This window comes from Gymnodraco acuticeps, unplaced genomic scaffold, assembly GCF_902827175.1.
Source record: "Gymnodraco acuticeps unplaced genomic scaffold, fGymAcu1.1, whole genome shotgun sequence".
In the NCBI taxonomy this organism is placed as follows: Eukaryota; Metazoa; Chordata; class Actinopteri; order Perciformes; family Bathydraconidae; genus Gymnodraco; species Gymnodraco acuticeps.
In genome coordinates, this window is record NW_022992265.1 from 4383980 (window position 1) to 4401027 (window position 17048).

General features: G+C 40.8%; 1 protein-coding gene across 1 annotated transcript in view; it reads left to right on the forward strand.

Moving 5' to 3' along the window:
• gab2 (GRB2-associated binding protein 2) overlaps nucleotides 1–17048 on the forward strand; it is a 53923-nt gene that overhangs the window by 7211 nt on the left and 29664 nt on the right. Inside the window, 1 exon segment of the mRNA XM_034207180.1 lies at nucleotides 6714–7014. Within this exon segment, the coding sequence (XP_034063071.1) occupies nucleotides 6714–7014 (301 nt within the window).

The following is a 17048-nucleotide window of genomic DNA, read 5'->3' on the forward strand; positions in this document are numbered from 1 at the left end:
GGGTCGATTGGTGCGACAAATATAAGGTCCAACCTTTACCTTGAATCTATATATGTCTACATTGTGGTCCTGAAGAGGCTGTTTCAGAGACTTTACTCCCGATTTAATGATTGTGTTTTGCACCCAAAGCCACCTTGGTAGCAGTCAGAGAGACTAGGAGATGCTCACAGCCCGTTCTCCATACACAGACATGTATGAGTCGCAGCAGATGGCGGAGGCAGGGGAAGTAACACAAAGAGTTCTGATTAAAGATAATGCTCCCCGTTAGTCAAACTGTCAGGGCGGGCTCACACTAAATAAGCCAAGCTTTTTCACCGGTACGGAGACATGGCGAGAGATTACTCATTTTCCTAATGATGGAAGTGTTCGACATTGAGGCTGATTATATCTACTGAGAGTTTTGAGAGGTTGTTTTTCATAGGAGGCGCGACACATTTTGCACATGATGAACTGATTGAATGAGCACTGCAGTTACCAAATGTAGCATCCCTCTTTATCTTCATCGCACCTGTAGGATGGAGCTTTCCATTACAGGCATATGATGGCATTGTATGTGGAGTCGTGTTTCCTATAATGCTATGAAAGCTGAACCAAATGAGGCTCTATTCTAGATGCACTAAAGGGGTTTGCAAAGCTGTCTTATAGAGAATTATACGCATGAGGGAAACATAAGGAGTGTCCCTACTATGTCTGCCTTGGCGCTCCATGGCTAACCTCTCACCTTCTTTATTAACACACAATAATTTATGGGCCTGTTAGGGTCTTATCTGCATGTGTTATGTCTTGCAGCTGCCGGCCTTCCAAGGTCAGTGTTTTGACTATTGGGAAACCTGAGCAGGTTGATTTAAATGGCAACTGTGCCTTGAACCATCCGTTGGATTTAAATGGCTGTAGTTTAAAACTCTCACCAATCCTGTTTAACATATTTTTTACGTTTACTTCTCCGGGTACACGGATGGGACAGAGTCATGTCCGACCCCGGAGCATCTGGATCTCCTCACTACTGGAGACAGATACTGGGCTGGAGCTGCTGAAAATGCAAAACGGCCACACATTGTTGGCACACTGTCGGACTCCTGTTTTGTTTGTGAGTTGAATTGATTGGAAAAGCTTCAGAACCGTGTGTTATAAACCTTGTCTGGGGACAGCTGTCTGCTTAACGTCTCGCTGCGAACCCAGATGGGGAGCCCTGTGTAAACTGTAGGACTTTCAAGGACATGCTCCATGCTCTCTCATGTCCATTTGGAGTTTATTTAAGCTCTCTGTTACATAAACCGATGTCACGTAAATACTGATTCATGACACCTGTCAAGCACACAGAAGAAGGCAAGCATATCACCAGTTGATTAGCTCAGGAACGCCTTGAAGGAATTTCTTCAAATTTGGTACAAACATCCATTTGGTCCAGAAATTGGTTGCAAACCGCAAGGCCCTAATCATAGGTCAGGGAACGCTTCAAAAGCATTACTATGCAAATGTTAGAGGTGTTGTGTGCTGTGTGAATGCCCAGGAGATATTTTTCAAATGAAAAAGCATTGCATTCCCTCACTTGTTGAAACTCCCATCTGTTCATGGAATGTTGGCTGACGTTAGACCCGCTATTGATCAGGACCACGTAATCGGGTCTCTGTCGTTATTGTCTGCTGCAGCGCGTCAAGCTTTGTCCTCTCTCACCTTTAACAATGATCACAAGTGTTAAGGCGCTCACTCATACGATCATGGCTGTTATTGCACTCCTACTTATGAATTATTGTACAGCAACGAGGTCCTTCTTGCTGCTGTTCTTTTGTTGTGAGGTGTTGTTTTGTAAAGATGCAATTCTAATCTTATTCAGACACCAGAAGGGACAAAAAAAAAGTCACTTATGTGCTAAATATTCCTCTTTTGTTCTCCGCTAACTTTGAGAAGCTAGGAAACAGCACCCACATAGAATAGATGTGGTTTGAATGCATTACAGGGAATTCTTGTAGGTGGGCTATGTTTGCTGTCCTTATTTAGAACCAGTAATTATCCCGTATGTGTGAAATGAAAAGCGGTACGATGCTAACTTATGAGCAGTTGGTCCTCTCTTAGAATTATTGATAATAAAGTGTATTGTATAACCTTCTAAAACATGTTACCGGGGAAAGTCAAGATATAAACATTGTAGGTCATTCATATCTTGCTTGAGGGATACTAACACGTTTTTTTCTTAAAAAATTACTTTTTTTTAATTTGACGAATGATGCAGAACTCATAGCTCTTGAGTTGTAAATATTTTTTTAATAAACACAGCCAGCTTTAAAAGAATAAAATCAAAAGATAAAAGATGGATAAAGATTATGGAGCTTCAAAATATATGAAAGATAATAGCGGGAGTCCAATTTGGCTGATATTGGATACTACCTCCCCAACCACTTTTCCTCCCCCTCTTATTTTCCCTGATGCTCAGTGCCATCCCTTAGTAGCCCACCGGTGGGACCTCTGAGAACACTGATGGGATCCCTCTCACTTCACCTTTTACTATAATTACGCCGTAATGGCCCGGCACTAGTGCATTTGTTACAAGCAGTCTCATCACAGTGTTGTTAGTGTGTGTGTGTGTGTGTGTGTGTGTGTGTGTGTGTGTGTGTGTGTGTGGTGTGTGTGTGTGTGTGTGTGTGTGTGTGTGTGTGTGTGTGTGTGTGTGTGTGTGTGTGTGTGTGTGTTTGATGTTGCCCAGATCAAACATGTTGCCCAAGGCCTCCATTCCGACGGCAGCCAAGCATTCAGTGTCACAAAAGGTAAATCGCCCTGCCGCAACACATGACCTTTACAAAAATGATGGTAATATGAAAAAAGATGTACACAAGCAGTAAGGCAGCCTCACAGTGTCAGTGTTTGTGCAGCTGTGTGGGTGTGTGTCCTGCAGCAGCAGCAGCAGCAGCAGCAGCAGCAGCAGGTAAAGCAGAGGAGGCGGAGTCACACACAACTACCTGCTGTCTCCTCCTCTCCTGCTCTAGGAGGAGAGGTAAACAAGACTATTCTAACCTTTGTGATGATAGCATACGTGCTTAGTTTGGATGTTTGCTCATGCACATTTAAAAACATGTGGACTGATACTTATCAGCCAGCCTGTTGACACAGCCTACTCCTACACACACACTGTGTGTTGCTCAATTGCCGTAAAAGGCACACCTTGGATAATTGTTTAGGCCACAACCATCCCCAAATTCATTAGTCAGTGTTACTAGGACAGCAGAGTGATGAGTTATGTTGAAAGACACGAGACTGGGCTTATTTTTACGGTGTTGGATTAGATATAAATACAGTGAATGACTGCCGTGACTTATCAGCTGTCGCTGTGTATTTATCTCCTAAACTGTTGTGTTGAGCCTCGGAGAACTATCGACACATACCAGACAATTGTGTCCCCTTTGTATGATTGTTTGTTTTCCCAGTATCATTGTTTTGAAGTCAAAAATAGAACGAAACATGTCTCCTTCTCAACATGCAAAGAAACAAAAGGAATTGGCAAGAAAAAACGTTTTGATCCTATTTTTAGAAGTGAACTTGCTCAAAAGGTTTTTGTGTGAGGATTTGTTATTAGAGGTTTTCCTTCCCAGTCATCTGAAATAGATGCCGACGTGTTCTCCTTTGTACTCCACTGTAGCCTCTCTGTATCTCTAGCATGGCTGCCATCAGCACAGGACAAGGGAGACTTAGTTAGAACAAGGTGAGATCAAGTCTTTGGGCTGATTGGATAAGACTGAAGGAACTAAACACTCATAGACACATAGACACGGTTGGCTGCTCTTCTTCTTGGAGAGCTTCAAGCGCTGGCAAACCATTTATTCCACAGTTTAGACCCTGACAATCTAAAAAGCAGAGTTTAACAAAAACACATCTGAGGAAGTCTACACAAAGACTTTTTTGTTGTTGTATAGGGTATAGGGTATTGTATAGGTTTTTTGCTTAATGAAGTTATAGTTTCTTTCTGCTCAGATTTGACCTTTATTTGACTTTGACCTCGGGAACATGATGAGCAAATAATAATAAAGCTTTATTTATACAGCACATTTCATACAACACATGCAGCTCAAAGTGCTTAAAAACAAACAACAAGACATTCCCCTCAGATTATTTGTTAAGAACTTTAAAGGTACAGGCAGCAAAATATAGCATTTGATCAGGTTAATAGACATAAGGAGGTAAAATGTATGATAATATAATAAAATAAATAAATAATGGTTTCTCTCTGACAAATAAGACACAAGATGACTGAGTCGATGCAACAACATATAAATAGCAGGGAGTTCCAACACGCCCTGTGATGCTGCAGTAAACAGCTCATAACAATCATATTGTATTAGTTTAGGGTGTGATTGGTGCTCACAGCTCTGTCAGTGGTTCAATGGACTGTCGTGTCCAGTGGTTATTAGGGGCAGTGTGTCTCTCAGCTGAGCCCCCCCTCATAGAAAAGTGATGCTGCTTAAACCAAAGCTATGAGGGGGAGGGGAAAGTTGGAGAGCCGGGACAGTTCAGCCTAGTTTTACAGCTTCAGCGCTCACTTCCCAGCGCTTAGACAGTGATCGATGGGCTTAGACATGCTCTGTAGGACAGGCGGTGGGTGGGTAAGCTCATTTTGTTGTGTCCTCCTCCCCCATGATCTACTTCGCCAGGGAAGTTTGCTCGCATTTGAAAGAGTTCATGAGAGAGAAAGAGAGTGATAGAGGGAGTAGAGGCTGCGATGCCAGTTGAAGAGCTTGGCAGCAAGTGTGACAAAAGGAAACATTATTTAACCCTCTTATTCAAAGACCAAGCTGGAAATTAATTTGTTCCCAAATTAGGCGGCAACTGCATTTCCCTTGGAAACTAAGCATGCTATTTTTAGAGTGATAAGGCCTCCTAAATGATTTGTCTTTGCTCCGCGGTGGAGAGCTGTGGCTGTCCTGGGTTAATTCTATGGCCGCAGTTGAAGGATGCCAGGAATAACCCAGCAGGGTCACACTGACCTCTTGAAAACTGGGCAGCGCTCCAGGTCTCAATTAAGTGATGCTCTCTCCTTCCAGAAAAGGCAATAATATTTAAATGGGGTTTGCAAGAGTTATAGCTGTGCATGGTGTAATGGCACAGAACCAAAGAGCTTTACAGACCCGATGGGGGGAATGCAGTTTGTTTATTTTGAGGCGTAAGATGACTGTACTGTACATTTATGAAATAAGGAAGTTCACACTCAGATAGAATCACTTAGAAGGAAGCTTAAAGACTTGAAATATGTTCTCTCACATCCTTTAGCAGTACAAACTGCAACATGAACCTCCCATAGTGAGAAATGACCTCGTATATCTGCACAGCTCATCAGATAGGGCTGTAGTGGTAGGATATATATATATACACTGCCTCCAGCTTTTATCAGTGTATCGTTCTCACAGAAAATAAAAATGAAAAAGTCATATACCACATGGAGCTCTTCAGCTACACAGGAGATAAGATCACAATCTGCACTTCCTGGGGAAAAAAGAGAAAACCATATGTTGCTGCCTTTTTTCTTTTTACCTCTGTTGACTTCTCAGAGGATAAATAAACATTTTAGAAGTGTGTACAAATGTCACATATATCCATATTAGTGTGACAGAGAGCCAGTGTGCGCAGTACAAGGACATTGAAACCTAAACAGCGAATTCAGCCATCATTCATTGTATCCCTGAAATAGCTTATAAGAAAATGATGTATGTATATATCTGAAGAAGATTAGAAATACTTCATTTGAAAAGCACAGGAGAGATGCAATGAAATCCATGTTCTGCCCTGTGTTTATGCATCTGTCTGCTTTGAGGGGGTGTGGGGCAGCTAGCCTTGCAGCAGTGTCTGTGTTGATGGAGAGAGGGGGCCTGCAGGATCCTGTGTGTCAGCAGCCTGCATGTGAGAGACATTGCCTGGCGGAAGTGCATCACTGGCAGATGTCCAAAACCCCCCTTTACTCCCCCTCTCCCTTCCTGGTCTATCTTCCTCTTTTGTCTCTGAGCACGGAGAACACAGAGGCCCTTTAAGACAGTTACTGGGAAAACATATGGAGGCCACTGTCCTTCCTTTATGCTGTTTCCAGTTGACAAACGCAACAGTGGTTTTGTTTTATGTGAAATCAACATGTTACTTTTGTTGGTTTTGCTCTTGCATAATTGTGGGTATTGTTGGACTACTGCTGCCTTTCATCTGGTTATGACAAGCAGTGTTTATTTACAGTCTTAGAGGCAATTTCAGTGACACGGTCACACGCAGCTATGGGTCAGTGTTGATTGGAGCAACACAGTGTCACTTCTGGAAGAGGGCGGGGCCTGCAGTCTCATAATGAAGTTGTCATGTAGGAGATCTGCTTCTGTCTTAGCTCACAGAGGGATCTCAGCACAGGAAATACGTTGGGAGGGAGTAAACACCTGCTGCCTCCCCCCCACAACCTCCAACACACACACACACCAACCACACACAACCACATGCACGCTAAAGCACAGCATCCTCCTCAAGTAGGCAGACTTTAGTTTCCCTGCTTGATGAACAGTTAACATCACAACCCAGTTCAGCGGTTGAGTGCGTTGCCACGGTAACATTCTGCATCACCTAGAGTAGGGAATTAAACAGAACTATTGTTCAGTATTTTAAATGCAGATAAAAGTATAATTCTCCATCAACATATATGATTTTGCTGTTCTGGCTCACAGGGGCAGTCTTGTACTTACATTTTATTCCCATTTCAGGCATGGAAGAAACGCTGGTTCATACTCCGCAGCGGCCGCATGAGTGGTGACCCTGATGTTCTCGAGTACTACAAGAACGACCACTCCAAGAAACCCATCAGGGTCATCGACCTGCACTGCTGCGAGCAGGTTGACGCCGGCCTGACCTTTAAGAGGAAGGAGTTCCAGGACAGCTTCGTGTTTGACATCAAGACCTCAGACCGCACTTTTTATCTCGTAGCTGAGACTGAAGAGGAGATGAACAAGTGGGTCCGTTCCATCTGTCAGCTGTGTGGGTTCAACCAGTCCGACGACAACCACGGTAGGAAAGCCTGACCTGTGCTTGCTGCTCTATCCACCTGCCACTGATTTCATTTAACTCTCCACCATCTCCCTGTTTAAAACACAATGAAACCTAACAAGTCAATTCATTAAGAATTGTTTTATTTTTAGGAATCTTTGTGTCATGTTGGCTTATTGATCTGCTTTTGTGTTTACTGCTGTTACTGTTACTATGTCAATTTTACATTTCAGACAATTTAGTTTGTAAAGTATAAAATCTGCTTCCAATATGATAATAAGTAGTACTAAAAGGACAAGTTAATTACATTATTCTTCGTCCAACAGTAAATAAGGGACACAATTGATAAACAATTAGTTACGCAAGTCATACAGTATAGAAAAATCCTTGCTGGCTATGTTTACCAAATGATTATCTTTTCATTAAATGTGTTATTCAAGTTTTGTAAAATGTAAAAACCAATAAACAAAAAAAATAAACATTCAATTCGTAGACAGAAATCAATTGCATATCAATTTGTAGAATGATTACAAAGTACAATAGTATAATAGAATTTGTGAAAAAACACATCTTTACTGAATCAATATAATGTGTTTTGGTGTTTAAGGCATGCAAGCAGTACAAAACAAAATCTAATAACTCCTTCCTTCTCTAAGTCTCCTATTGTGCTTTTTTTTGGTGTTATTTGGAACAGCTTGCGTCTTAGTTTTCACAAAATGTGCAGCAGAGGTCCAGCCACATGATATCATTGGCAATTGTTGTTTTTTTTCCATCTTTGTTATTTGAGAGAGTGGAATGGGAACATCCCTGCCAAATAAATGGACACAGTGCCGGAGAGTGTTATTGATTTTTCTCTTCATTTGTTATGTTAAGGAAAGGGTCCGCTCTGCCCTCTTGTTTCCAGGATGGTGGGAATTATTTTTCTTGATTTTGGCCATTATAAAACTTAGTGGCAGATACAGAGGGGGCAGTTTTGCCACAGCTTCTCTTTTAAATATGTTGCGCTTGAGAAAGGCTTGTTTTCCTCTTGGATTGCTAATGATAAAAAAAAAAGCTTATTGAATTAAAGTGCCGAATAGAAACTCATGCAAATGACATCATGTTTATGCAGTAATGTTCTTATGTAAAACAGCTTCAGTCTGGGAGCAATTCTGTGATCCTTAAATTAGTCTTAATTGTCTGAATCACACTTTGCTATTATCTCTTGCAATTTGAAAGAAAAGAAATGATAGTAATGCAAACGCCTCTCCCTCTAAGCAGCAGTAAGTGAGGTCTTTACCCAGTGTGGGTGAACCCAATGTTTTCAGATGTCAGACTCATTTTCTGGGTGGATTGATCAAAGACCTGCTATAATAGTGAGCTGAATGTGTTGTGTTAGTTATTGTTACTTTAGCTCATGGCATCTGAGGTGTGAGTGCTTGGAGCGTCGATGCATCTTTAGAGCATACATTACCACAAATATTCAGTAGAACCACAATGATTAGTCGATCAACAGAAACATATTTAACCCTTTTTAAAGGGGCTCAATTATGCTCTTTGGGGTTTTCCCTTTTCTGGAGTGTGTTACATAGGCTATTGTCTATCTATGTAATGGTCTGCAAAGGCTAAACTCCCAATGTTTCTCCCCCACTGCCTTTGAAATGCATCCATTCGACTCCTTTGTTTACTTCCGTAACATAATGACATCACCATGTAACACTCAAGCTACTATTGGCTAGCGCTGCAACACATTGTACGTGATAAGCGAAGCACTGGGACATCTCTAAGCGGTTGACCAGTCACAACAAAGCCAGCCAGCTGACCAATCAGAGCAGACTGGGCTCTGGTTTCAGATGGAGGGTGAAAAAAGCTATGCAGCACACGCAGTATGAGAAAAATAAAGACCTTTTTGAACATTAAAGCATGTAAACATGTCACAGTAAGGCACACAATACAACTATAAACCTGAACATTTGCATAAAAAGGCCCCTTTAATCTTAAGTATTTTGCAGAACTTTTAGGAAATAGTTTTCAGCCTCTCTAATATGCAGTTTTCCTGCTATTTTCAGGTTATACATATTAAGCTGACTTTCTTGGATCTTGGGTATTTAAAGACCCCTCTTTTGACAATTGTATAGACCAAACTATGAACCGAGAAACAAATAAGCAGATTAATCAATAATGAAAAACATAATTAGTTGCACCCCATATATTCAGGACAGTGTGTGTTATCGTGAGTTTGTAAAATATACTCTCCTCATATTCTTCTTCCATCCAGATTGAGCTCATGATGTTGTTTTCCCACCATCTGGCAGCTGGTGGACGTTAATCTTGGTGCACATGGTTGATCATCTGCAACATGCAATATGTCCAGGTGTTAAATAAAAACAGCTGTCTTATTTTTCTCACATCAGGAGGGAATCCCCCTGCTCCAAGTTCAACAACTAGCGAGGTCCTGTTACGAATCTCAAACTGTATAAGCTGTAGCCAGCGGGGTGTGGCAGGGAGAATGGGTGGGGGGACTGAGAGGGTTTATGTCATCACAGCTGCATTAGTGACACCATTTTTTGATCTAGAAACTTCACTTAAATGTGTTTTGGAGAAATCTGTATCTAATGTATTTTGCTTCCAAATCATACTATATTTTAGTATGGGTGCATCATAACAGGAAGTTAGTATTTGTTAGTACCCCTTTGTCTATCTTATTTTATGAAAAACCACTTGCATGCTTATTCCTAGCAAAATCATGATTCCTAGTATTATTTATGCCAAAGGGGTAAAAAACTGACTGCTTTTGATAAGCATTCAAAACCAAAACTAAGACCTTCTTCAAATGTTATTCAAATGCTCTAGAAAGGCATGAAAATCTTATGCTACTAATACGTATAAGCTTCCCTTGCTCCTATGCAACTTCATGTATTTAGATGTAGTAGTAGGAGTAGGTAGTAGTAGTATAGTAGAGTAGTAGTAGTAGTAGTAGTAGTGTTTTGAATTCCATGTTGTGCAGCTGAATAGTGAACAAGTGGAAATGTAGAATGTTTATTTATATGTATTTGTTCCCCAAGGGCATTGCTGCTTAATTTACCACTGGTTCTCTATTGAGTCATTACTGAAGTCTAAATTATGTGAAAAAGCAAGGACTTTATTTAGAGACAGCCGTGAATTTGAGTTGGTTAATAAAACCATTCAGATCTGACCCACTGCTGATCTGAAACAAGCTGATTGTGTTTGTTCACTGGTGCTCACACACATGGCTTCTTCTTGCTGGTGTCTGCTTGTTTCTGCTTTCCATCTTAAAACAAACTACATGCCACATTTAAGATCCACGTACCTTCAATGGAAAAGCATTTTTTGCAAACAGGCCATTTCAGGCAGTGTCTTTCCGAGAACTACGTTGTTGACTGTTGTGCAATTCCATGCAGCTCTCCCTCAAAGACCGTAACTCTTGCCTCACTTTTCACACAAGTGGAAATAATACAAAGCTGAATAACTATTGTATAATAATTCAAAAAATTACCTTTCATGATTACAAGAGCAAGATATTTTTGTCTTAGAGCCAAAAACCGTAGAATGGATTAACAATGTGTATATACACAACATCCTCTAGCTGTTGTGACTAGGAGTAGTGCTCAGGGGAACCAACTGAAATAATTCAATGGTAACTTAATACAAATGTTAGATTGTTGCACAGTTGTAAATACTATAGAAATATTCTTCTTCCGTTTATTTCATTGCTGAATAGCCTGATAGATTAGTTATTTTGTTTTCTACGGATCAACTCATCAAGTGACCAACCAAGCATTAAGCGTTATTTAGTGTGGTTGAACAAAGCAGTTTACAATTTCTGAGAGAGACAAAACATACTGCAGTCACATGGAAACAAATTCAATTGTTGAGAACACAAACATTTGTTCAGTCAGAAATGCTTTATGCCAATGTAACCTGAAGAAACTACCAGACCTGTGAATAATAATGTGTATGAGGCTGACATTGATTTCACTGAGGCATTCTGTGTGACTGTAAGATGGAGAGAATAAGGGTGTGTGTGAGGAGGCAAACTTCCTGCGTGAATCAGTATTCCTAACACAGCAACATCTCTGATCTTGCTGTTTGAGCCTGTGAACACATAGCGGCTCATGGAGCAGAGCCACAGTTTCACACCAGCAACACATTAACTGTAACACACTGAGCCTTTATCAGTTGATACAGAATCCTATACTTGTGGGTTAAGTGATTTAGTTTGATGAAGTGACTCAGACATAGTATTCAGAGCAAACAGAGGATAACTGTTCACAAAGATCTTTGAGAAGGTAAGATACATTTTGTTGTTGGTTTATTTTCTGGCAGACATCTGCCGATCTGTGCCAGTGTGTCACCTAAAAGACTGGGAATTCCCTTTCAGGGAAGAAAACAAACCATGTTCTGAAAAACATGAGAAGTTACTTCCTCTTATGGAAAGTACACTAGCAGACTGAGACAAACAGAAGACGACACACACATGGCAAGTTAGGCAGATATAATTGTTAGTTTTCATAAAAAGCCAGACAGGAGGTGGCAAACCAGACTACTGGGTGTCTGAAATTCATATTAATTTTATTACGCAGTTTTACATACTCTACACTGTGTCATATTTGTTTTTCTAACACATCTGCAGTGCCAATGGGAAGCCTAAAATGACAGTGAATGGGATCAACCAGGCTTAGCTAGACAATAGTGACTCTTAGAAAGGAGTGTTGTGTTCCTCAGATGGTTTGTTTGAGACTCTGCCTGCATTAGTTATATCAGCACCTTAATCTGAACCTACCTTTTTGTCAGTCTGTCTTTGAGGAAGGTTGGCCAAGTACATGACAGCAGCTCATTGTTACACAACCGAGCAAAGGGCAACGTTCCCTTTTTATAATACAACTTTTATATTTGATTATATCTGATGAGGTTTCACAATGCCCCACACATTGTCACACTCAGTGACCATTTGACTTTTTACATCCTTACAGCTACTTACATTTTTATGGTGGCCATGTACAATAATTTGGTTTTGGTTTGTCCTCATACAGTTAAAAGGTACAACTGAGAAATGGCAGCTTGTTTTGCAGAAGGTCTTCTGTCCCCTCCAGATAATCCCAGAACAAACTGTAAACTGTACAATGTCTTCACGTAGAGAGTAGTTCCTGTATTACTGTTCTCAATGAGGGTCTGTGTATTATCAAAAGTGAACGGGACATAGTTATCCTCTTGCTTCCCCACAATGTCTTTCTTTTTTGGTGTCTATATACGCCAGGATCCGCAGTCATGGATGATCCTGTTGCTGCGGGTCAAGCCCTGGATCTTGAGTCGTGGCTGTGGTCCTGGATCATAGGTCCCCTGGATGGATATCCTCGTGGATTCATCTTCTTATTATACACACATGCATTTCCAAACATTTGGACTACCTATGTTGCCAAATGTATTATCTTTTCAATTTACACACGGCATCTATTGCCGTCTGTCCGTCCTGGGAGAGGGATCCCTCCTCTGTTGCTCTCCCTGAGGTTCTCGTCCCATGTCCCCTTTAAACTGTGGGGTTTTCTTGTCTCCGGAGGTTTTTCCTTGTACGATGTGAGGGTCAAAGGACAGAGGGTGTCGTATTGTCATACTGATATTCTGTACAAACTGTGAAGTCCATTGAGACAAATGTAACATTTGTGATATTGGGCTATATAAATAAACATTGATTGATTGATTGATTCTTGATAGAAAGATTATAATGGGTTTTAAGTCAAATATTCAATGCTTTGAGCAGCACACAGTCAGCTCCATCCACCCTGCTGCAATGTGTTGACGAAGGTCTGAGAAAAGAATATCACCATTGTGAGCATAAAATACACACATGCTTAATAAATGGGCCAAGTAGACATTTTTTTATATATTTGGGTGTCTGCTTCCAAGAGTCCTGATTTTATGCCGATCGTTTTGGCTTGATTCAAATAAATAACAGGCCAGTGTTGTAGCCTACAGCATATTTTATTACTATTTACAGGCACACACAGTTAACATACAAACATACTTCCCTCTTCATTGGCTTACACATCTGCCTCTCCCCTCCCAAAGTGCCCTTTGTGTGCATTGATTTTTTTGTTGGAACAATGAGACTCCATGGCACTGGAAGGTCAGGTTTCTGCTGCCACAGAGCTGTCTGAGGTCAGTTTGCTACTGCTGCCAACTGCTGTGAATCCCACAATAACACTAGCAACATCTGAAACACTTGCTGGAGACTTGAGAATACGTTATGCACGCCCATCATCAAGTTTGTCAAAGAAGTATGTAAAAAGAGATTGATGTATGAATCCTGAATCACTTGTAACAATATGAATACAAAAATATGTTTTAAATGATATGTGTGCTTGTCACTCATCTTATTTTGAACAAATGCTGATAATCAAAGGCACAAGATTTATCAGTAATTGGACAGTAACCAGTCAATATAACACCTTTACACATGTTTTTCTTATTCTCACAATCTGCTGATGGGTGTTAGCACTGTTGTTGTCAGATAGTGACGGCTGGGTGTGTGGCGTGTGTCTGCTCCCAGGGAGAACCCACCCCGAGCACAATCTAATGAATGGAACATCATCTCGTCAATCATGGGCTTTGTTCTGCTCTCCCCAGCTGTTTGAAATTTGAGATGAGGATAATCTCAACTAAAGGATGAGGTTTTTACTTGTCAGCAAACCTCTTTTTTTTTTGTTCCCTGTTTTGCATGACAGCTCCCACTCTTTTTGTTTTTCCTCCTCGTCGTTTTGTCTGTTCCCCTGTCTATCTCTGGGGGGGAATACAAACGTCAGTATTGTTTTTCAGTTAAACTGTTTGCATGGCCTTAAGATGGTGAGAAATTGAAAAAGATATAACTACTAAATCAGCAAGTAAAGCAGCAGCCTCATCAGTTTTTTATCAAAAAAGGTGTTGAAAAGGGATTTGTTTTTTTCAAAGGCGGTTTATATTAAAGCCCCTGTGTCAGGACAGATTGATGATTTGTTGACTGCAGATATCCTTCTCAGACAGAATGATTCATTAATGACATTATTAAACTTCATGATGACCATGCCCAATGGAGCGTGAGATGGGCCGGAGAATCGGAAGCAGCGGGAGCGGTACTGCAGTCGCTTTACCGCACCGTTGTGACGAAAAGGGAGCTGAGCCAGAAGTGCAAAGCTCTCTGTCTACCGGCCATTTTCGTTCCTACCCTCACCTATGGTCATGAAGGATGGGTCATGACCGAAAGAACGAGATCGCGGATACAAGCGGCCGAGATGGGTTTTCTCCGCAGGGTGGCTGGTGTCTCCCTTAGGGATAAGGTTGAGAAGTTCGGTCATCAGGGAGGGACTCGGAGTGAGCCGCTCCTCTTCGCGTCGAAAGGAGCCAGTTGAGGTGGTTCGGGCACCTAGTTAGGATGCACCTGGGCGCCTCCCTAGGGAGGTGTTCCAGGCACGTCCAGCTGGGAAGAGACCAAGGGGTAGACCTAGGACCGGGTGGAGGGATTATATCTCTTCGCTGGCCTGGGAGCGCCTTGGAATCCCCAGTCAGAGCTGGTTGATGTCGCCAGGGAAAAGAAAGTTTGGGGCTCTCTGCTGGAACTGCTACCCCCGCGACCCGACCACGGATAAGCGGGAGAAGATGGATGGATGGATGGATGACCATGCCATTTCATTGAAGTTTTCAAAATGTAACTTTTGAGGAAATATTGTAATCTAATCAAAACTTCCTCATTGAATCATTATTACATAAGACAGACAGACATGTATTCTTTGATACCGATAATGATCAAAGAGGAACTTACTTGTAGACACAGTGACGTTGTGGTAAGTGTTTTATTTTCTCCTCGACAAGAAATGTCAGTTAAAATGTGACTGCTGTTGGCAACAGTTAAACTTCCCTCGACAAGAAAGAAATGTCACTCAATGCGACCAACCAGAAGCAAACAAGCGGTTACATAATGTTAAGAACTCAAGGCATTGTTTTTTTTAAATACATTCATGTGGTCATTGAGAGTTAAAGTGGAGGATTATATGGTGTTCAGTATCTATTTCGGTTATATCATTTGTGTTGTTTTTTTGTGCAGACCCAGGTTGTAGGTGTCATTTTCTAGATTGGCATTGGCGCAATTGTTCAGATCAGGGGCGCTGGAACCAGGGCCAAGGGGCCATTGGCCCCCCCACTTTACAGCCCTGCCCCACATTTTCGCAGCGGATGCCGCGGAACACTGTACATCCCGTTTCAAGAATTCCCCTCTACTCTAAAGTCGCATCTAAAAAGAACGCGATCTGATCTAGCTGTGTATATTTAGTTATTTTTAGCTTACCATTAAATGACGGATATACCTTTCTGTCTGTGATGTTTTACTAATCAGATATTTATGTGTGGAACTACGATATGTGAAATAATATAGCAATATCCTGTACAATTATGTGAAAACATGAATAAAACTACACATATTCAGATGTTATACATACATACGTGTCCTACACTAATAATACAAAGTTATTATGACATTGTATGCTGTGTGTTATTTGTAACATATTCAGAAACTACCTTTCCAACTCCTCACCAGTTGACTGTTACAGGTGTAAACAGGTTCATGGTACAATGCATAAGCTTCAAATCTTGAGACTGAAATTGTATTATTCTTTACCGTTCTGTTTCAATTTCACAATAAAGTTAATAGTAATATTATGTTTGATATTATTATGTTTTATGAACTAGACCACTGCATGTTAAGACCATATTTTCTGTCGGTTTGGTGTTACAAATATCAAAACAATATATGTGTGGATAACAAAATAAATCCGTCATAAACTAAACTGGAAACTTATACTGGAAAGTATCATTTATTGTATTAACAGTTCAAACTTGACAGTTTAAGGCCCCGGCCACACGAGGACGAAAACGGTCATTTGCGTTACTGTTTAGTGTCATATAGACCAGTGGTTCTCAAACTTTTTTCAATCATGTTACCCCCTTTGAAAAGAAAATTCAGCCAAGTACCCCCCTGATCAGCGCAAAAACAATTTGTTAAGGAAAAATGCCTATATAAAGAGGTACAGTGCTGCACCATCGGTGTCTGATTTATTAAAACAACAACCTTGTAACTGAGAAACACTTAAATGCTACATTTCAAATGTTTACAATCCATCACTAAATTCATGGCAAACCAATTTTAACATCATGCAATAACACTGAGATGACATTAATTGCATTGAACTGATCTTTTTAATAAGTTGTATTTACAATGAAGTGAGAAACATGGGCTTGAGCATCACTGAGGATCTTTGTCATTCTGACAGGGAGGCAAACTGCAGTTATTACACTCTGAATTTTGAAATATGTGTAACTCTGTTAATATAAAACCCACACTGCTCAAACTTCCTTACTTTTCCCAAAATTGGTATATCTATTTATTTATTCATTTTGGGGCGTGGGGAATGGATAAAAAAATATATGAGCATTTTATGAGCATGGGATTTTGACCCCTCATTCCTCATATAAACATATGCATAATGCTGCGCTATACTTTGCGGCCACAAGCCGTTGCCAAGCAACGCTTATTGTTTAGGTGTCCTTTGATAAGCAGGCAGTCATATAATTAACTAGAACTAGCTAGATCTGACAGATTTGGACATAGACGCGAGTGAAGTATAACCGGACGCGAGAGAGAGATCAGATCAGCTGCTGCTGACGGAGAACACGCAGCTCTGCATGATCACAGCTCCGCCGCTGTGACGGACCGTTGAGTGGAGCAAAATTAAATACACTAAGAGTTAGACCTAACACACTTAGCTTGTTTATCTACTCTGGAACAAGCTATACTAGTTATACATATATTTATTCTATACTGTCGGGTCACTTATTACAGGTTCAGCGAGCTGCACGAGACTGACGGGCTGTCAGGAGAGGGAGAGGAAGAGAGATCACCCCGTTTATTGTTCCCATTTTATTATCCAGAGTTACTGTAAACTTTTGAATAAAGTAGTTAATCTACTATTAGTAGTTTGTTTTAAATGCATTACTTATGTTGTTTTTTTCATTAACATAAAATAAATCTC